Here is a 20813-nt window from a genome sequence, read left to right as displayed (position 1 = left end):
CCACCGTGTCGCGCAAGGTCCTATCCTCGCAAGGACGCGTCGGTCGATATGACGGATCGACGGATGTCGCAATAGTCATGAACTTTCGACCACTGCAGTCCCCGCTTCTCGCACTGAAATCCGAGGTCACTCGACATAAGCATTCGGGCGCGATCATTAGTCACTATGTACCCATCAGAACGGTTCAAACCTTCTCTATCCCGGTGACTAGCTAGGTATATAGACTGTCATCTTCCTACAGTATCGAGAAATGATACACCACATTCCCAACATTCACATATGGCTTCTTTCGTATACAACAGCGCTTTCCAGTGCTGCGTACCCAACCCACTGACCCCTCGAGGAGAAGGCGAAATACCCACCCCAGAAGAAGAAGCATTGGCTTGCAAGATCAATCGCGCCCTCGCATCTGGACCCATATCCATCACCAAGAATGCCACCATCGCCGATTGGAGCCACTGGGGCCCCGACCGAAAACTAGTCATTCTACGAGAGGGAACAAACCACTGGACAGCCTTCCCCGGAAACGAGAACACAGTCGGCAATGTCCCGATGTGCGCCGACCCCATGGGTCTCCAGTGGATCCAAGATGCCTATGCCGCGAAGCCAGCACCTACGAACACTGCGCCAGGTCTCATATACATGTTGTGCGGAGCAAATCAGCACACTACCACGAATCCGGCAGACCGAACGAGCCCAGCTATTCCCATCGGGCCGCACTATATGATTTTATGGCCTTTCGAAGCTGAACGTGATGGGTTTCCGGATACGATTCGCGACCAGGGTGCCTGGGTCATGTTCGACAAAACGCCGTACGCTCATTTGCACGTTTGTGGTACACCCTGGGCGGGGAAGGAGTACGATAGGGAGAAGACGAAGGCGAACTGGGATTTACGTTACGAGGATAGGACTTGAAAATGATTTTGTCCCGTTAAACTTTTAAAAACGAGCGATAAGAGCTGGTCACCGAAGAAGCTAGCCATTTTTGATGAGATCGATGATGATGGAGAAGATGTATGCCGTGACGGAGTTGTTGTATTTTTCATAGCAAAGAATACCTGAAACAAAGATGGCGCAGTCTGAAAGCTCAGGCATTAGATCTAAACCACAGTCAAGGCAGCGCTACGTCCATCTCATGCCCAATCAACATACTATGCGCACTCATCCACAACTTTGCATTCCCTCAGCCCTTTAGCTTCAATCTTCCTCTTGTAGCTGATGACCACAGCCTTCTCAAACTTTACCTTCCCCAGGCCCACTTCGCACCAGAGCGAGTGCTCTTGGTTTTCGAAATCGTCAAGTGCGTTATAAACTCCATCGGTACGTTTTATAGTACGGTATAGATTCTCGGGATATAGGCCTTTCGTATCCTGGGCCTTGCAGTCATCCATGAATTTGCGGTACTTGTGGTGATGTTCAGACGCATAGCATGTAGGACAGAGAAAGTTTGGCTCGGCGTGCGTGCATATGTTGACGTCTCTGCAGTTCGGTGCGCATTTCGACGACTCTTTCAGGTGTAGGAAAGAGGCTTGAATAGTGTGGCCGCACATCAGGATATGGACTGGTAGGCCTTGACAAGGCTCGACGCGCTCTGCGATGAAGTTAGGAGCCATGATGTTGATGATGATCGGCTAGGAAGTCTGTGTTCGGTACAGGAAGGGCTTTCTGGTCTGTAGATCGTGAAATTGCGCGAGCGACTTAAATCGACCGGTCCAACTGCACTGTGAACATAGCGTAAAGGACTACTGATACATGTCGTCGGGTGCCATTGTTACTGTGTTGTACAAAGCGCTGAAGGTCTCATTGACCGATAACAATTGTGCTACATTCGCATGGCCGATGCCGTATCGTGATCTGAACGCATTTGGAACATCATCGTCGGAGGATTATCAAAGAGCGAAAGATGACGCGAAACGAGGGTGATGGAGTGGCCACTGCATGGACGCGATTTGACCGTGAAGCGCTTCGGGAAAATGAGAGCCTTGGAGATCGTGCTTCTTTGTACGCGATTAGTGGCAGCCCCTCGACTTGCGATGATGGAATCAAAGGATGATGATGGTCGTGCACAGAATCTTGGTAGACGACTGCCAGCCCAGGGCTGTGATGCACGTGCGGGCTGCAGAGACTAAGCCTATTTTGACTTAGTGGTGGATGGACTTAAGGCTGTCAGCTGGCTGCAGTGAGCCAAGACGTCACTTTCGCAGAAACAATATCGAACGCGCAACATCAAGTACCACCTCCTATCGTGGCTGAGCATCGTACGGTAATTGCATCGGTCTTGTCATCTTGTGCTTGCTGCCTCTACTAATGTACTAGTCACCTTGATTACTATCTCTGCTTGCCGTCCAGCTGGCGCCAACCAAGGAATTAACGACACTAGTATAGGAGTCCGGAGTCCTTTCTCATTATCAACCTTGGTGCGCGGACGTGCTGCCCGACATATCTCGGCCACCGTCATGTCAGCTCTTTGCATGCCAAGCTCAGCGGCGAGAGAAGAGCGGAGGAAAACGTCCACCACGCCCTGGTCTCAACACAATATCCATGAGATAAGGTGACGCAAGACATGGCAGTGCAAATTACTGGAGCTCATGTTAATGAGATATAAGAACGGTGTGTTGCGACCGTGAAGAGCATCACACATAGCTTTCGCATCCACGCCAATCGACTCAGCATACATTCTACCATCTCAACGTTCAGAAGATGCCGCTGTCCGCCGTCACATCTGTAGCCTTCGTGGCCCTTCTTCAGATGCTTCCTGCTACGGCACAAAATATGTCATATGGAGCCAACAACTTCTACCGCAGCGACAACGTCACAATGTGGCCGATCACCTTCCCCAGTCTCTACCAGATGACCGTCGCTGGCAACCTCTTTCTACCCGACAACCTCGATCGCACCACGAACGCGTCTGCCATCGTCGTTGGCCACCCAATGGGGGCTGTGAAGGAACAGTCCGCCAACCTGTACGCTACGAAGATGGCTGAGCAGGGTTTCGTCACTATCTCAGTCGACGTTTCGTATTGGGGCGGCAGTGACGGCGAGCCGCGCAATGTCGTCCATCCTGACGTCTACGCCGAGACCTTCAGCGCTGCGGTTGATTACCTAGGCCTCCAGGACTACATCGACCGCGAGCGAATTGGTGCCATTGGCATCTGCGGTAGCGGCTCATTCGTTCTGAGTGCAGCAAAAATCGACCCGCGCATAAAGGCCATCGCAACAGCAAGCATGTACGATATGGGTGCAGTAACCCGCAACGGTCTACAGCGAGCTCAGAGCCTCGAACAACGTAAGCAGGTCATCGCGACCGCGGCGGCGCAGCGCTGGGTTGAAGCCAGTGGTGGAGAGACGGAGTACACCGGCGGAACTCCTCAGGCAGTCACCAACGAGACTGATCCAGTTGGACGCGAGTTCTACGACTTCTATCGCACGTCTCGCGGAGAGTTCACACCTGCAGGATCAGCGCCAAACCTCACCACGTACCCGACGCTTTCCAGCCAGACCAAGTTCATGAACTTCTACCCCTTCAGCGACCTCGATAGCATCTCTCCCCGTCCAGTGATGTTCATTTCCGGCGACATAGCACATTCTCGCGAGTTCAGTCAGGACGCATACGACGCTGCTGCAGAACCGAAGGAGCTGATCTGGATTCCGGGCGCCGGGCATGTAGACCTGTACGATCGCGTCGACTTGATCCCGTTTAACAGGCTCACCGCGTTCTTCCAACAGAACCTGGGCGAGTAGATTCGAGAGAAGCTCTTCGGTGCGTGGACAAAGCAGCTTATGATAATATCCGAAGGGCCTGTAATAGATAGAGTAGCATCACAGCAATACAACGACTCACCCAGAGGCACTCAACTGATTTCAGATCTTCCGTTCGTTCTTTGCGGCAAGCTTGCCCTGATGTGTACCTCGATCGAATCTAGCTTGTTGAGAGAGAGCCTCGGTCTAGCGAACCCGTTTCCATGTGATGATAGCTGTGAAAGAGACGAAACTGGAATATGCGACGCGTTATCTTTCGACTTCGGAGGCCGACCGGTCCGTAAAGTCGCATATAAGAGGTATCGTAATAAAGAGCCAGCACCACGGTACCGCGATGACGCGTTCGACTCTGTCGCGAAACACCTCGTATTTCGTACATCAATGTACAACTCTAATACCTAGCGCGAAACAAGACCACATTGTAGTCTGGCATGAGTGCGCATCTCCCGAGCTCTACTTCGTTGAAAGTTTGTTGAGATAACGCGCTGTCAGGGACATCGTTGGGGATTCGGGCCATTCGGCTAGTCATAACTTCTCTCCAGCGCGGGGCTTACTGACGAAACCGCATTAGCCCGCTCATCCCTTCCTTCTTCCGTTAATCCAAAGGGTCAACAGATGGTAAGCGGAAGGGCGGTAAGCGATTTAAGCATTTGCTTGGTGGCGCTTAAGATGGTGCCAATGTCTTTGCATATTGCTTCGTCTGCAGCCTTGCTTGCTGCTTCTCTGTTTGCGTTGCGACATTGTCTTTTCTGAGAAAACGGGCAGGCGGACGGCAAGATGGCGCTTCCGAACGATGTCGAGGCGTGCGAGAAAGACTTGCAGAGGGTTTCGGTACGCATCAATTGGGAGAGCATCATGATTTGCTTTCTAATACTGTCAACAAGACTCTAAACACTCTCAGGACTCCCAACACAGCGATGCACCGGAGAATTACGATACTGCAGCAGTTCGCGCCTTAGTCTGGAAACAAGACCTTCGCATCATCCCCCTCACAGCAGGAATCTACCTCCTCTGCTTCCTCGACAGATCCAACATTGGCAATGCCAAAACCCTCAATGCCAATGCCGGAGAATCCCTCCTACAAGAAGCCAACATGACCAACTACCAATACACCATTGCGCTCATGGTCTTTCTTGTCGCTTACGCTGTTTTTGAAGTGCCCAGCAACTACTTCCTGAAGAAACTGAAACCCAGTCGCTGGATTGCTTTTCTCATGTTTGGTTGGGGTGCGTGCACAATTGGACTTGGTGGCGCGAACAACTATGCGACTGTTACCGCTGTGCGGTTCTTGTTGGGTATGTTTGAAGCGGGATTGTTTCCGGGGTTGGTGTACTATTTGACGTTTTGGTATCGTGCGCAAGAGAGGAGTATGCGTGTTGCTATCATCCTGGCGAGCGCGACGCTCGCCGGTGCGTTCGGAGGCGCGATCGCATATGGCGTTGGGCATATGAAACAGGTCCAGGGTCTTTCTGCATGGAGGTGAGTCTTGACGCATAGTACGCATGTGAGGGTGATACTGACTTCTATAAAGGTGGCTATTCATCCTCGAAGGCATTCCCTCCTGCGTCTCATCAGTAGCCGTGTGGCTCTTTCTACCCGATTATCCCGAAGAAGCTTCTTGGTTATCGAAATCCGATCGCGCACTAGCAGTCGCACGGCTCGAGAAAGAAGGATCAAAAGGTGATGCGCCGTCGTTGAACTGGGAAACCGCAGAGGCAACCCTACTTGACGGCCGACTCTGGGTGCATTACATCATCTACTTCGGCATCTCAGCGCCATTCAGCTCGCTTTCTCTCTTCACTCCGACGATTACTGCAGGGTTGGGTTACGAGAACCTCCAGGCACAACTCATGACAGTGCCACCGTACGCCGTCGCATACGTTGTTTCGATAGTCACAGCTTGGTCATCGGACTACTTCAATGCCCGCGCGTTGCACTCAGCTGTCTTGGCTACCATTGGAGCAATTGGTTTCCTGGCATCGGCCCTGCTTCCAGCTGAATCTTTCCATGCGCGCTATGGATGTTTGATCGTTGCGGCCAGTGGAGCTTTCTCTTGTATCCCACCACTGCTGGGTTGGTTGAGCAACAATATGCACAGCACCGCTGCTGCAGGATTGGCTATCGCATTAAACGTCTCCTGGGGTGCTCCAGGTCAAATCGTGGGTGTTTGGATCTACAAGGCAAACGAGAAGGAGCGCGGGTATCCTACTGGCCATTGGACGAACTTTGGAATGCTGGTCATGGTTGCTGTCGGCTGTGTTGGGTTGAGATTTTACTACCAGTGGCGCAACAAGAGATTGCAACGCTTGGGACCGGATGCGACGGGAATGGACAGAGAGTTCAGTTATTGAAGATAGTATATTATTTGGTAGAGCATGAAAGCCTATTCAGTCGCGGCATAACTGGCCAAGATGTCTGACAACCGACTTGACTAAGATCTATGCATGCGACTCAACGCGCTCGACACCATTCTGCTTCTCATACTGCATCGCAGTCTCCGTCAAAGCAGGCTTCAGTGAATCCGCTGCTTCGCGCGTGAACTTGCGTGCAGAAACCTTGTGCTCAAACATGAGATCGAGCTCAGAGTAGGTGAAGCCCTTCGCCTCGGGAAGACGGAAGTATCCCCAAAGGATGAAGAGAAGCGCGATTCCAGCCCAGAAGAAGCCACCCTTGGCGCCCCAGTTCCAGTCGTTCTTGCCAACCATCTTCGGCATGATAGTGTTTGTGACGAAGACGATGGAGTTGTAGGAAGCACGAGAGAGTGCCACGGTCTTGACACGGAGGCGCGAGGATGGAATTTCGGCGGCGAGGGAGTAGCAGATTGGTCCAAGAGAGAGCTGATTGTGTTAGCTTTGGTCTGGTGGCTTGAGGAATGCAAAGACTTACCTGGAAGCAGAAGATCATCAGAATAATCAAAACACCTCCAGCAAGACTGGCGCTCTTGTTGGTCGGCGGTGCAAGGCCGATGAATCCGACGATCATAAGGATGATGAAGATGGCCGTCAATCCAACGAGGTAGATAGGTCGTCGACCAAAGCGTGTCATGATCCACCAGGCAATGAAGCATCCAACGAGACCCAGGCAGTCTTGACCGATAGTAAGATGGAAAGAATCATCCTGGCTGAGGCCTACACCTTGCATGAACTGGGTTCTGGTAAAGTCAGTATTTGTTTGTTTGGTCTATGATAAGGAAACTTACCCAAAGCCCATGAAGGGAACACCGCAAAGAGCTTGAGTGATGAAAGCCATGGCTGAGACCTCGGTACGGTGTAGATCGCTTCCTTGGAACAAATGCCAGTAGTTGGTTCCAGAGCCGACTTGCTTCTCATACTGGTCGGTTACAACCATCATCTCCACGTGCGCATCAAGGTCGAACTCGATGCCTTCTGTGGGTGTCGTGATCGCGCGAATAGCTTGTTTGGCCTCGTCGATGCGACCTTGTCGGACCAACCACCATGGCGATTCTGGTGCGAGGAAAGTAGCCGCGATGATAGGGATAGGCCAGATCCACTGAAGAGCGAAAGGAATGCGGTAGCCCCATTGAGTTGTGTTCTGCATCAGGCCAGTGAGGATGCCGGTGGACAAAAGACCGCCGATGACCCAGCACATGTTGATCCACGAGGTCATGTATCCTCTAAGATGCATAGGGCAGAGATCCGCAGCATACGAGATTGCAAGTGTCTGGAAGACACCCCATGGAAGACCCTGGATGATACCTCCGACGAGGAACATCTCCAATCCTGTGGAGAAGAACGGGATGAAGATGGCAGCAGTCATGAACAGCATGCTGGCAATCATGGTCTTCTTGTATCCAATCCATTCGGTGATGTATCCGTTGATGATGAGACCGAGAATGCATCCGACCTATGCCTGTGTCAGTAGAGCTCTTCCAGTCGACATGCTCATCGAGAATCTGCGTACCTGAGTTCCGTTAAGGATGATAGTCTGCCACCTCGCAGACACAAGCTTGTTGCCATCCGCATCGACTTCATTGCCGAACCTGTTACGGAAGGGCTGGAAGGCGAAAAATTTGTTCATGAGACTGGTATCGTATCCCTCCATCACAACGCAAAGCGAAATGACGAAAGAAAAGACGATTGCCTTCCACCAGAACCTCAAGGACTGTCGGACGGACATGTTGTGCTCATTGTTGATAGCTGCGTTGGTGTCGTCTCCGGTGTTGTGGCCTTGTGTCGAGGTGACCCTTTCGGCGGCCACATGGCCAGTAGTCTTCTCTACCGAAGCCATGTCGAATTGAGTCCAGAGTATGCCCGGTATCAGAGATGGGTCTTCGGTGTTGATGGGTTGACAAGATGCAGGTCAACCACACGTACGGATCTGCGGTCTATATAGTCCCCAGCGCTGTGGTATGCATGCCTGACAGACGAACCCATTACAGGAGTCAAATGGCTAGCCCGAGAGCTTGGGAAGCTAAGCCCCGGTAATGACCGAAATGGGGCAAGACCGCGGTGAGTTGCGGGGAAAGACATTCAGAACAAGAGTGCCCATGGGGAGACGAGGCGTCAAGTGCGCAAATGAAGCCAATCAGAACCCCGACGAGGTTTGCCCGGGCACCAGATCGCGAGAGAACTTCAAGAAAGCTTTCCTCGAAGTTTTCCGCCGCTAACATTGTCACTTGGCGGACCCGTCCCGGCTCTAGTGTTGCAAAGAAAGCCAGGGCCCAGAAGTAGGACTTGCAGCAACCCTTCTCTTCTCCCGAGGTCATTATACGCTATAACATAAAACATAAGCTCTCATAAGACGACGGAAGTAACGTAGGTAATGCTCTGAGTAGGACAAAATCCTCGATTGAGCCTACCAGAGTGTTTTGTTGTTGTTTTGTGAGAAATGCCCGCTGTTAGCCCGAGCGTGTTTCCAACTTCCGATGTCACGCTAGCCGAGGCAATGTGTCTGCACGAGCCATGCAGACCCGCCTTTTAACCCGTGGCGTTGAGTTTTCCACGTGAGGTTTCCGCTCTCATCCTCCTGCATTCCATCCCCAGGTTCTTGCGCAAGTCCGTCAAGCTATGCGCAAACCATCTGCCTGCCAAGCGTGCCGGTAAGCATCTTGCACGTTGTCAGTAGAGGCGATTGCCCGCTAATTCGGTTGGAAGAACCCGACGCCGAAAATGCATCTACCCAACAGGCGGGCTCGCAACGGCATGCGAGTATTGCTTGTCACATGGTCTGCAGTGTCTCCAAGGCCCACCAGAGGGAGGTTACTATGCCAAACGCCGGGCTAGACTTCAAGAATTGAGTCAGGTACATCGAGCGTCCTTAGAACAAGCGGAAGCACTACCAAATCAAGGTCATGGCGATCTGCCTCCGACTGCCTTGAGACGAGCGCTGGTGGAGCTATACTTCGACTACATCCACGACCAGTTCCACTCCATGTACCATAAGGTTTCGTTCATGGACGATGTCGTAAACAACCGAGTACCGTCTATCGTGCTTTTCGCGATATGTGCGCTGGCTGCCAGGTTCTCTACCGACAGCTTCTTCGACGGAACTGATCCGAGAGAAAGAGGCGAGGTCTACCGCAAGGCAAGCGAGAGTTTGTTCAATATGCGCGACCTCACGCCTACCACAATTCAAGCATGCGTTTTACTGGGCGCATATGCTGCTGCGGGTGGTGAGACTGATGTCGAAAACATGTACTACAGCATGGGTGGACGACTTTGCCTGGCCCTCGATCTACCAAATCGACCCGTCACAAGTCTGGTAGAGCGCGAAGTCAACATCAGAACTTGGTGGACACTGTGCATGGTTGACGTTTGGTCATCTACTGCGGTGAGACTACCGCGAATCATGCCGTTTGACACTGCTGTGCCTCTTCCAATTGATGAGATACCGTTCTCTATGATGAACGACGGGGCTATCAGCGACCAAACGCATGGCATCACCTCACCTCTTCTCGCGGAGATGATCAAGCTCAATCGGATTCTGGCGAGGATCATCGACTTCAATCGACTGTGCGTGTCAGAACATCTCGAAGGCCTACCGCTGGAGAAAGGGATACGTGAACTTTCCCGCGATCTCGATATCTGGTTGGAGGAAGTCCCGCACCATATGCGTGACACGCCAGCGAACCTGACAGCCTTCGCGTCGCGTGGCCTTGGGCGTATGTTTGTAGCTGTGTATCTCGGCTACTACCACTACGGACTGCTCCTGAACTATCAATTCTTGTCATCTTCAATCGAAGCATCACCCGACTCCGGACGATATGCTGATGCCTGCAAGCAACATGCCGCCCGACTTTGCGCCCTCGTCTACCGCTCACAGTCCACGCCTGGGAGCGAAGTCTTGTATCCGGCAGTTTCGCATATCCTTGTCGTTGCTTCCACCGTTCAAATCCACACCTTACTCTTTTCCGGTGACGAAAGCCAGATACGCATCTCAAAGACCAGATTGGAACGCAACTTCGAGATACTCCTGCGGCTGAAGACCTATTGGCCGAGTGTCGACGGTGCAATGAGTCGTCTTCGGGCGTTCCACCAGACCTGTCTCCGAAGCAAAGAGACCAGCTTTGTGCTTGATCGGTGGCTGTTGCGCTTCCTGGTCCAATTTGCCCCTCATATGGAGCTCGAGCCAAGGGATAACGACCCCGAGTACGAAGCGTTGCTCGCATTGAGCAGGCAATCCCCATTGTCGTGCTATTCAGGCCTGTCCATGTGATCATGCGCGACCGAGATTCTGAGCAGCACGCTGGGAATCCTGGAGAACAAGGACGGCAGCGAAGTGGTTCATTACGGCTCAAGCTGGTGGAGCCGAAATTAGCGTCGCGAAACTTACGAGCTTTCCTGGAGTGTGGAGCCCCAAGAGAGCCAGGGCTTGGCGACAGGGTCCGCCGCCCACGTTTGCGGTCCACTCGAAGTAGTACACACGTGTAAAGCTGTTTAAGAGTCTGAATTGTGCTTCTTTGAAGCAAGAATCACCTTCGCACTCAAGTCATGACTCTATCACGCAGCACCATTCTCGTGGTCACGACGCTGCTGGGCAGCGCGACAGCGATCAACAATGGCCTCGCTACTACCCCTCCAATGGGCTGGGTCAGACATTCGTATCCTACTCTTGAATTGTCATTAATAATATCAGAACAACTGGAACGCTTTTGGATGCGACGTCTCCGAAGACCTACTCCTTACAACCTCCGCACAGATTGTGAGCTTAGGCTTGCGAGACTTGGGTTACAACTATGTCGTACTGGACGACTGTTGGCAAAACCCAAAGGGTCGAGACAAGAAAGGAAAACTTCAACCGGCTCTCGACAAGTTCCCCAACGGCTTGAAGTCCATATCAGATCATCTCCATAGCCAAGACTTCAAGTTTGGCATGTACAGCAGCGCTGGTGAAATGACGTGTGCGAGATTTGGTAAGATGGATCAAATAAATATGCCTCTTGCATCAAACTGATTCAAAGTAGAGGGCTCGCTAGATCACGAGGTCGACGATGCAGAAAGCTTTGCAAGCTGGGGTGTCGATATGTTGAAATACGACAGCTGCTACCACATGGGTCGTGTTGGCACACCTTCGGTCTCATTCAACCGCTTCAAAGTCATGTCAGATGCTTTGAAATCAACAGGAAGGAACATTCTCCTCAATCTGTGCAACTGGGGAGAGGATCTTGTCCACACAGTAAGCACCACCTGATACCACACCCGAAGATGTTCAAGCACTTATCAATTATAGTGGGGAATGAGTATCTCAAACAGCTGGCGCATCACTGGCGACATCTACGACTCTTTCTCTCGTCCCGATGATCTATGCGGATGCAACACCGTATCACCGGGCGACGTCAACTGCATAGCACCCGGCACACATTGCTCAGTCCTATTCATTCTCAACAAAGTTGCGCCCTTTGCCGACCGCAGTATCCCCGGTGGATGGAGCGATCTCGACATGCTTGAAGTCGGCCAAGGCGGTATGACCGACGAAGAGTACAAAGCACATTTTGCTCTCTGGGCTGCCATCAAGTCTCCGCTATTCCTCGGAAACGACCTGCGCAACATGCCAACTTCCGCTCTCACCATCATCAACAACCCAGCCATTATTGCGCTGAGCCAAGATCCCCATGGACGAAGCGTAACGCGTGTTCGAAGGGATACGGAAGGTGTGGCGAAAGACGAATGGGGTATGGGTGAGACGCACGTGTGGGCAGGTCATCTCCAGAACGGCGATGAAGTCGTGATCCTGCTAAACGCTGGTGGCGAAGACATGGAGATGAGCGTCTCCCTCGCTGAGATCTTCATTCCCTACGGACCTGGTGGATCAGCCCCACACGTAAAGTACGACTGGGCGATCCACGACCTCTGGGCCCATCGCATGCCCGAAGCGATGGCGGAAGAGCTCCTCGCAGCGGCCTCGCACACCGAGAGAGAATCGATCCTGTCAAAGGCTGATTGGTACAACGCGACTGAGACCCCTTACGCCAAGGGCCTCGTTCAGGAGGACCCGCGGCTCTTTGGCGAGAAGATCGGCGTTGTTGAGGCTGGTGGCAGGCTCAAGGCAGACGTCAAGAGTCACGCTGCTCGCGTCTTCCGACTACGAAGAATCGCGCCAGAGGACGATCAGTTTGAGGCGAAGAGTATTGCGAGAGAAGACGGTAACGAGAGGGATGAATTGTAATGACGAAGCGATTACAAAGGTAGATTTGGTTGGACAAGAGATAGGCCGCCCCAATGGAGATTATAGAGCAACGCGGGTTTTTGGAGTTGCGATATCTCTCACTCGCGATAAATCGTGTGGGTTGTGGAAGGTATGGTTGGCTCGTTGTCTCCAGGCCATCACAGTACCACGGAACGGAGTGGATGGAACCAGACAATCAACTTCTGGGTTTTTCGAATATATAGCGATCTTGCTCATCCTCCCTCCTAACTATCTTAACCCTTACACAGGCTTTCTCTGTGTTCTTTATCTCACACAACAATCAAATCTACACCAGACGCAGCCATGACCAAAAACGCAAAGGTCACATCCCCGGCTCAAGCCACATCCACAACCCAGACGACATCATGGGAATGGTCAGCTCCATGCTTCGTTAAGCGAGCGCAGGAAGTTCAGGCCAGATTAGATCTCCATCGGCAGACTATGAATAATCTTCAGGAGAAGTATAAGAACCTTCAGGACCAGAATAAAAGCCTTCAGGACCAGAATAAAAACCAGAAGAAGGATCACGAACGCGAGTTGAACACATGTATCGGAACGTTTATTGTCGTTTTGCTCACCTTCGCCGCCTTCATGATATGTGGCTTTCTACCATCTTCTTCGCCCGAACGTTGTTCGTGTGCGCTTGAAGCGAAAGCAGTCCAGATGACGGCCACACCTACTACGGTCACAGTCACGCTACCGGTAGCCACGCCTACTACAGTCACAGTCACGCTACCCGCAGCTACCAACGCCGTGCCAACAATCAGAGCCGCCTCATCAACCGATGCTGCAACAGCAACTGAACCGGTAAGTTTTATCCCCAAGCCATACTCTCTACACAAGACTGCAGTATACTAATGCCTTGAATAGTTCTGGTCTACCTTGACTCGCGAACAGATAAGATCCGTCGTCCACAATTATCGCAAGATTGAAGATCGATATCTACACGAAGATAAGGGTTGGCAACAAGAAGAAGAGGCGAAGCAGAAGGAAATAAAGGCGCAGCTGGAAGCCGACTTTAAAAAAGGTTTTGCGCAGTGGGAGGAGAGAGTGAAACAAATATACCAGCGCAATCAAGAGGCCCAAGAAGAATTCCTGAAACAAGCCCTGAAATAGGCTGAAGAATAAGCTCGGCGTAAGCGGGGGTTGTCCGGATTCCGAGGGTGAATGGGCTGAGAACACTATCTAGAATACACAATTGGTAGACTTTTGCCTTGGATCTCTATGCAGAGCAGCGCAATCCTGCTAGATTGGCTGGCCCTCGGGATGGAGTGGTGATGTCTCAGAACTGGTCTCGAGAGCTCGAGAAGACAGAGGTTGGTTTCCACGTCATCGTAGAACAACGCCAGAGCCAGACACCTACAAAGAAGCTAAACCCCCGCATTCTGTATTGCACAAGTTAGATATAGATATAAGTGGTATTTTACTTGATGCAACTGTACGACAGAAGTGCTGTGAATGCTCCCAGGGTTGGCCATGCTAAGTGTCCCACCTCGTTTTCCCAGCATTGTATGCCTCGAGATCATTCCTACACTCGCCCGGCTTGCACGTTATTTCGCTTTATAGTCTCCACAGGGTAACTTCCTATCGGCAAGACCAGCCCAACAGCACCACGGATTCTCTTCGGTGATATACCATTCCTATCTATCTCTCCATCACCATCTCCATCTCCATCATGAACAACCTCCCCTCTTCCCCAGCATATTACCTTGGGCCGGTCAGCTGCCCCGTTCTGCCAAGTCACCGCATGGATGGCTTGAAAGAGCGCGAGCCATCAAGGACAGAAGACCTATACACAGCAGAGATTGGTCAGACAGTTAACACCATCAACCATCAGAGGAACGCGGTTAAGTTGATCATGGCGAGATGGTCCGCTGTAGACCCAGTTCACTACCCAACTATTCTAGGCGTGAGCCAAAACAACAGTAAGAGTGAGGACGTAAAGGCTGTAGTCAGCATGGTGAACATCATGCAGACCAGCTGGATCGGCCAGTCCTCTTAGGTCTAAGGCTACATCAAGGGAGAGACTGATTGGCACGATCTCCAAGCCCATATCAACAATCTCAACCGATTTCGACTCCTGCTCAAGGTACCACAGGAAAATGAGACTCCCGTGCAGAGGACCGCCTGTCGAGCTCTGCAGCGCGCATACAAGAAAGCAGTTAGAATTCATACTGAGCACACCCAGACAGGTAACCTCTAAGCCTACATCAATAACCTAAGTCGTATGAGTGCGACCTTGGAATGACTGAGCGCGGTGCCTACAATACGGTCAGATCTTAGCGAATGAGATTTCTCAAGAGAGGCGCAGCCCTACGAGCGGATACTTAGAGACTAACTGAATAACATCGGAGACCCAGAGGAATACGATGCGGTTAGTAAGTAACAGAGTGATATCCCAAAATGGACTCTGGCTACTACAAAACCACCTGTGTTGACCAGAGCCCGCGACAGGCAAAAGCCGGGAGGCTCGAGCGTACGATCAAGAAGGTTGTCGACACTGTCAATACTATGCCGACAGACAAGATGTCAGATCTAAACGAGCGAGACCCTGCGAGAGCAGCCAACGAGTGGCAGAATCTCCCAGAAAACCAGCCCAACAACACCAAAGTACAGCGTGACATAATAAATCTCATTACGGCAAGGTACCCGCAGGTCGATCCGATACATTACAGCACAGTTCTCGGAGGCGGACAGGCGAATGCCAGACACCTCGAGAGTGCCATCAAAAAATCCGTAGATACCATCACCTCTAACTGGATTGGGACTCCCTCGTGGCTTCAAGCTTTTGTCGAGGGCGAGACATGCTGGTCGGACTATCAAGTTATCACTAACAACCTCCACCGCATGTCAAAGCTCTTGAAGCTGATCCCGGAGGGCGAGACGCCTGAGAATCGCGCATTACACCTCACGCGCCGCGAAGCGAACAAGAAAGCTCTGCGCGCCCATCAAGAACACGTTCGTCTGGGAGTAGAGGCAGAAATCCAGACTGCAGAAGATGCGATAGAAGACTTGTCCACCAAGGACGGCGTGACACAGGTGAACTTCAGGGCGTTCGGGAGGAACTTGCTTTCCTCCGGGGCCATCTAGAAGGCATCATCCCCACGACCTGCCCGGCGTCTAGTTCTGGTTCGGATGGTGAGGCAGCGGCGCCCCCCCCCCCCGTCGCTCGCCGCGCCCTTCGACGAGCGGACAAGAAAGCGATCCGAAGTCACACGGGCGTAACCACCCAGACGTGGCACTGGAGCTCGGTGGCGCCGAAGCAGCACTGGAAACTGCCCCAGCGCTCAGATACGGTGTCACTCATGTCAAATGAGACGATGCCGTACTGCGTAGCATATACCGCAAGAACCCCCTCTAGCTCACAGACCTCGTGTCCCAGTATATCCTTCCGCCTTCAAAGGCGACAGCAGTGTGTCAGAGCTCGGCGACCAAGTCTCTCGTTCGAAGCTCGCTTGACTTCCCCGACAACAAGGCCCTCGCATATGCAGAGTTTAAGCGCGCTGATTCGATCCTCTACCCTCCACAACACGCAAACCCCCCCGGTTCCCACATGATTTTGTGGGTTCAGGGCTCCCCGAGCCAGAAGATGCGGACTAGGAAGCGCGCTCGAGAGAGCGATGGTGATAAGGAGGAAGGATGTGGTATGGCGGACTTCTTACGTGATGGGGAGTGAGGGGTCGTAGGCGGAGCGATTGAAAACATTGGAACGTGATGGAGACATAGGATGTCTGTATTAAGACGACTACGATTAAGTTGCATGGGAACATTGAAATTTCGCTGGAGGCGGTGATCACAGTCCAGTCGCTGCAAGCCCGATGAGCGAGATAGAGTGGAAGTACGGTCTTGAAGAGGGCGCGGGTACTACTGCTATCCATTGGGAGGAAGGCCTCGATTAACAGTACCGCGATGGGCGTCTACATCTCACTAAGATCTTGCAGCCGCCGGATCTGAGCACTGGCTGACACCTTCACGACCCCGACCGCGACGACACCACGATCCGCAACATGTACCATAGTAGCTACTATAACCTCGTCTACCCCGCATACCAGTGCTTCTGTATGTCGCAGTGCGCCGCTAAATTACAATTACGTGCACACAGATGTCGAAAGTGTCCATAACCGTAATGTTTTCACCTTTCCGGAAGACCGAAACACTGCGTGTAGCGAGTATAAGTGAGTTGGGGGGAATAACGAAAGCTTCTAGCTTTAGTGCAAGAGGTTATTAGTGCACTAGATAGATACGCGTAGGCTCCTAGGACCAGGATAGGGCTTTGTTGGCAGTATTAATAGATGTATGTAGGCCTCGCGGGTGGTGCTGCTGTTTTCTCTACCTCAGTCTTCGAAGCACGTATCCTTCTCGGGTACTGTAGGCATACCTTCGCACTTACCTCAACACCCGTATATCCTCCCCAGTACACTTCCACCATCTACGCCTCTTCTACACTACTCAACGTATTCTCCCCATCTACCAGACATACCGACACAATGATGTAGGAAAGCAACGTACTCTCCCCGCAGTGCGATAACCCAACACAATTACTTGCGAAGACTACACATATCCACCCTCCCCCTACACACCTAATCGCGTTTTCGGCCTTTCTCTTCCTCCCGCTCCACTATCCCGTACCACCCCTCACGATCGCGGAAGCACTGCTTGTCTCGCCTTACATGACCAAATGTTCATTTCTATTGTGCACATCTCAGGCTGAGTAGGCAAGGAGTAGCAACAGTGTTGATCGAAGGCCGAGATACCTGATGCTTGTTGGGAACGGGATGTATGTTATGGGTACAAGGAAAGGGTCTCTATGTTGGATTTTTCTTGGTTGGGTTTGGCAGCGGCTTGAGAATGGGAGGATGGAAGAACAGGACGGAGGGGTAGAAAAACAGCACACATGTTTGACGATATACACTCGCATTCAAATTCACACCGTCCATCTTAATCGCTCGATCTATGCATCTAGCCTCTCATCTCGCTCCCCTAACAGCCCTACTCCCCCGCCCGCTGCCCTCCCCTTTCACTCCTATTCTAACCTACAACTCATCACTCCCCTCCTCCCTCCCCCCCTTCCCATCTCCCTTGCCACCCTGCGCCACCAACCTCTCAATAGCAGCCTTAATATCCTCCTCACTCGCCCCTTCTCCAATATCCAATTTCTTCAGCAACCTGCCCTTCTCATCCGTTACATCCCCCTCTCCCCCCTCCTCACCAGTCTGACTCCCCATATTGCTCAGCTTAATACCCTCAGCGCTAAACCCCGCCTTCTTCAACGCCTCCTCCAACTCCGCCTGACTAGGCCCGCTCTCACCATCTGCAGCGGGGACATCAGTCTCCTTGGTCTCCGCCTTCGCCGCCTTCTTCGTCTTAGTCTTCTTCGCCTTCTTCGTCTTGGGTTTAGCAGTCTTGGTCTTGGAACTGGATTGGTTCGGGGGCTTGAAGTGCTTCATCTTCTTCATCATCATGTCCATGACGACGTCGTCTAGCTTCTTCTTCTCGGCCAGGATGTCCTTGACCGTGAAGACGGGATCATCTGTGGGACCAAGTTCAGCCTGCTTGGCTTCGTTGTCGTCGAGCCAGACCTGTGCTTTCTGTGCGTGTTCTTGGACGGTCTTGAGGTCGGATTCTGTGTAGATGGTAGGGACTTCGGTGATTTCAGGTGCGGCGGGTGCGTCGGCTTCTTCGTCGAGGTCGTCCATGGGGTCGGTGGAAGGTGAGGCGGATGCGTCAGCGGAGGCTTTGGAGACGGCTTCGCTGCTCTTGGAGCTCTCGGCGGATTGCGTCTTGATCTGGCTGTCGACTAGTTGCTCGACTTCCTTAATGTGGGCGATGGTGTCTTTGAGCTCTTTGATAGCGTCGGGGCGCTTGGCGGCCTCATCCTTGCGCTTCATCACTGGTTTGACAATGTCCTCGAGGTCCTTCAGCTTGCTCTTGAGAGTCTTCTCATCTGCATCGGCACCGCCGGAGTACATCCAGTCTGAAGCAGCGCTGAGTGCCTTTTCAAGTGTTTCGCGGACGGCAGAGGTGGAAGCTCCGATGAAGGATTCGTCCTCGAGGTAATCGCGAGCGCGGTAGGTGAAGGCTTCAAGCGAGTTCAAGACCTCTTCGCGGGTGCGGCGAGACTTGTCAGATGAATCGAAGGCGGCAAGCCTGTCGACGTTAGTCTTTGAACGCACACAACAAACTTCACAAACTCACCTGTCCTGCATCCTCTTCAACTCCTTGCGAGGGAACTTCTTGTAACCCAACTGCTCGACATCATACGTAATCGCCGACCTAACAGTCTTGATCTTCTTCTCACCAGCCTTCGCAGCATCAGTGCTCTCAGCACCTGCGGAAGACGAAGACGACGATGACTTGGAGGACTTTGAGGACGAGGCAGATGAAGAAGAAGAGCTCTCGCCCTCCTTCAACGGCTCCTGATCCTTCTTACCACCCATACCAAACAGATTCTTGACACCATCAACAATGCCGCCCTTGACATCCTCACTCTCAGTCTCGCAGGTAACCCACGCAGACAAGACCTCAGGAGTACCAGTCACAGGGCTAAGCCTAACCTGAACGTAGTTGTTGAAGCTGTCGCGCTCGCACTTGTTCTCATTGATCATATGAGTAACGACCTTAGTCAGGTTACCGCTCTGGAAGTGAAGAGTAGGCTCCTTGGACACCTCGCCGTTAGCGCCAGGAACAGCCTGGTACATGGTGAATTCGAACTCGCCCATAAAGTTGAAAGGTAGGTCCTTGACTGCTCCAAGCTTGGTGTTGGGGGTGAAGATCTTCTGGTCGCGCTCCTTAAGGTTGAGCATGTACTGGTAGCCGTGGTTGTAGCCCTGGGTGTCCGAGTCGCGGATCTCCTTGACGCGGAAAGAGGGGCTGAGACCAGCGGCCTTGAATGCAGCGCCAAACACGGCGGCCTCGTCGGCGTTGACGTTGGCCCTGATCTTGCTCTTGCCTGCGACTGCCTCGAGACGGGCCTGGACAAAGGGTGTGCGGCTCGCGCCACCGTGGACGATGACAGAGTCGATATCCGCAAAGGTAAGGCCAGCGGCTGCGAGGGCCTGGTTGATCGGTCCATCGATACGTTTGGCGTAGTCGGCAGTAAGCTCCTCGAACTTGGTGCGAGTGAGCTTATACTTGAAATCGACATCCTCGTAGAAGCTCTCGAAGAAAGAGTTAGTTTCCTTGTTAGCGCTGAGCATCTGGCGAACCCTCTCAGCCTCCTTGAAGAGCTTCGCGGCGGTACGTCCATGACCCTTGACCTTGTCGGCGGTGAAAGAAGCGCTCTTGGCAGCTGGAAGCTCAACAAAGGTAGCCACCATGTCGTCGACGATGAGCGAGTTCATCGCATCACCTCCAAGCGTCCTGTCCCATCCAGCGCCCATGACCTGAACCTCCTGGATAGTCTTGTTGCGCCTGCCAACATCCTTGACAGACCTGCCCTGGAACTTGAGAACAGTAGCCGATAAGGATCCAGCGCCCATGTCAAACACGAGGTTCGTCTCCGGCTTACCATCCTTGGTAACGTCGGGGAAAGTCCTGCCAGTAGCGTAGTTGAGACCAACAGCCAGACCATCAGACACAACGCTGAGCACCTTGAGACCAGCCAGACGAGCAGCAACCTCAAGTGCGCGCCTCTCGTCGACCGTGTAGAATGCCGGAACCGTAAAGACAACGTCCTGGATATCGTAGCCCTTGCCCGCCATGGCCTTTGCGTTCTCCCTGACGTTCTTCAGCTCCATAGCCAGTAGCTCCTCGACCGTGTATGATTTGTCCTCAGCGAAGACGCTGCTCACAAAGCTAACCGTGTTGCGCTTGTCCGTTCCTGCAACCTCCAACGCAGGGTATCTCTCCTTGTACGTGCCCACGATATCGCTCTCACTCGACACACCAAGAAGGTGTTTCAGATTCGGGTAAACATCGCCCGGGAAGCGTCCCTGGAGCGCAATCGCATCGCCGCCGTAGAAGCGCTCGGGGAAGGAGCCCGCAGGTAAAGCGCCGCTCTTGGAGGGCTTGAAAGCGACGGCGGACGTCTCTTTCCGTTTCGAGTCCTTGGTCAGGACGATTTCGAGGGGAACACCGGGCTTTACGAGCGCGGCTTTGATGTATTCGGTGCCTATGTCTACGCCGATGACGGCTGAGGCGGCGGAGGCGGTCGTCGAGAAGAGGAAGAAGAGACCGAGGAGCATGGCTCCCGGTGAGAGGTTGCCTCTCCGGCGTCCAGGTGGCGCCATGATGTGTGATGTGGTGCGGGAAGTGAAAGGTGTCGTTAACGGCAGGCGTGGAGAGGTTGTGGTGGGATGTGCGTGCTTCGCCGCGGGGAAGAAGTGTGGGAGGTTGATACGTTGCAGTAGAGAACCTCGATAGAAGAGAAGAGAGTGACCGGGAATCTATCCCAGAGAAAAAGCGGTGAA

The 20813-nt window shown here is 52.7% G+C and overlaps 8 protein-coding genes across 8 annotated transcripts; 6 read left to right on the top strand and 2 right to left on the bottom strand.

Annotated features, from left to right (window-relative positions):
- Positions 1-279: 279 nt before the first annotated feature.
- J4E83_009054 (uncharacterized protein) lies at positions 280-915 on the top strand (the record flags this gene model as incomplete). The annotated part of the gene is made up of 1 exon (XM_049335947.1): positions 280-915. The coding sequence occupies one exon, from the start codon at positions 280-282 to the stop codon at positions 913-915; it is 636 nt and encodes a 211-aa protein (XP_049184981.1).
- A 1785-nt stretch (positions 916-2700) lies between these two features.
- Positions 2701-3741, top strand: J4E83_009053 (uncharacterized protein; the record flags this gene model as incomplete). The annotated part of the gene is made up of 1 exon (XM_049335946.1): positions 2701-3741. One exon carries the CDS (start codon positions 2701-2703, stop codon positions 3739-3741), a length of 1041 nt encoding a protein of 346 aa, XP_049184980.1.
- Positions 3742-4536: 795 nt separating this feature from the next.
- On the top strand, positions 4537-6110 carry J4E83_009052 (uncharacterized protein; the record flags this gene model as incomplete). The annotated part of the gene is made up of 3 exons (XM_049335945.1): positions 4537-4590; positions 4661-5054; positions 5407-6110. 3 exons carry the CDS (start codon positions 4537-4539, stop codon positions 6108-6110), a joined length of 1152 nt encoding a protein of 383 aa, XP_049184979.1.
- Positions 6111-6197: 87 nt separating this feature from the next.
- On the bottom strand, positions 6198-8007 carry J4E83_009051 (uncharacterized protein; the record flags this gene model as incomplete). Its single annotated transcript, XM_049335944.1, has 4 exons — positions 6198-6596; positions 6646-6910; positions 6959-7623; positions 7681-8007. 4 exons carry the CDS (start codon positions 8005-8007, stop codon positions 6198-6200), a joined length of 1656 nt encoding a protein of 551 aa, XP_049184978.1.
- A 779-nt stretch (positions 8008-8786) lies between these two features.
- On the top strand, positions 8787-10434 carry J4E83_009050 (uncharacterized protein; the record flags this gene model as incomplete). Its single annotated transcript, XM_049335943.1, has 2 exons — positions 8787-8818; positions 8874-10434. The coding sequence occupies 2 exons, from the start codon at positions 8787-8789 to the stop codon at positions 10432-10434; spliced, it is 1593 nt and encodes a 530-aa protein (XP_049184977.1).
- Positions 10435-10709: 275 nt separating this feature from the next.
- Positions 10710-12384, top strand: J4E83_009049 (uncharacterized protein; the record flags this gene model as incomplete). The annotated part of the gene is made up of 4 exons (XM_049335942.1): positions 10710-10808; positions 10855-11131; positions 11183-11394; positions 11449-12384. 4 exons carry the CDS (start codon positions 10710-10712, stop codon positions 12382-12384), a joined length of 1524 nt encoding a protein of 507 aa, XP_049184976.1.
- A 2424-nt stretch (positions 12385-14808) lies between these two features.
- J4E83_009048 (uncharacterized protein) lies at positions 14809-15495 on the top strand (the record flags this gene model as incomplete). Its single annotated transcript, XM_049335941.1, has 1 exon — positions 14809-15495. One exon carries the CDS (start codon positions 14809-14811, stop codon positions 15493-15495), a length of 687 nt encoding a protein of 228 aa, XP_049184975.1.
- A 1943-nt stretch (positions 15496-17438) lies between these two features.
- J4E83_009047 (uncharacterized protein) lies at positions 17439-20633 on the bottom strand (the record flags this gene model as incomplete). Its single annotated transcript, XM_049335940.1, has 2 exons — positions 17439-18552; positions 18601-20633. The coding sequence occupies 2 exons, from the start codon at positions 20631-20633 to the stop codon at positions 17439-17441; spliced, it is 3147 nt and encodes a 1048-aa protein (XP_049184974.1).
- Positions 20634-20813: the final 180 nt, after the last annotated feature.

The sequence above is a fragment of the Alternaria metachromatica genome (assembly GCF_023757995.1).
Source record: "Alternaria metachromatica strain BMP 0045 chromosome Unknown scaffold_29, whole genome shotgun sequence".
NCBI lineage: Eukaryota > Fungi > Ascomycota > Dothideomycetes > Pleosporales > Pleosporaceae > Alternaria > Alternaria metachromatica.
Note: the sequence above shows the minus strand (reverse complement) of the source record. Positions and strands in the feature narration are given on the sequence as shown.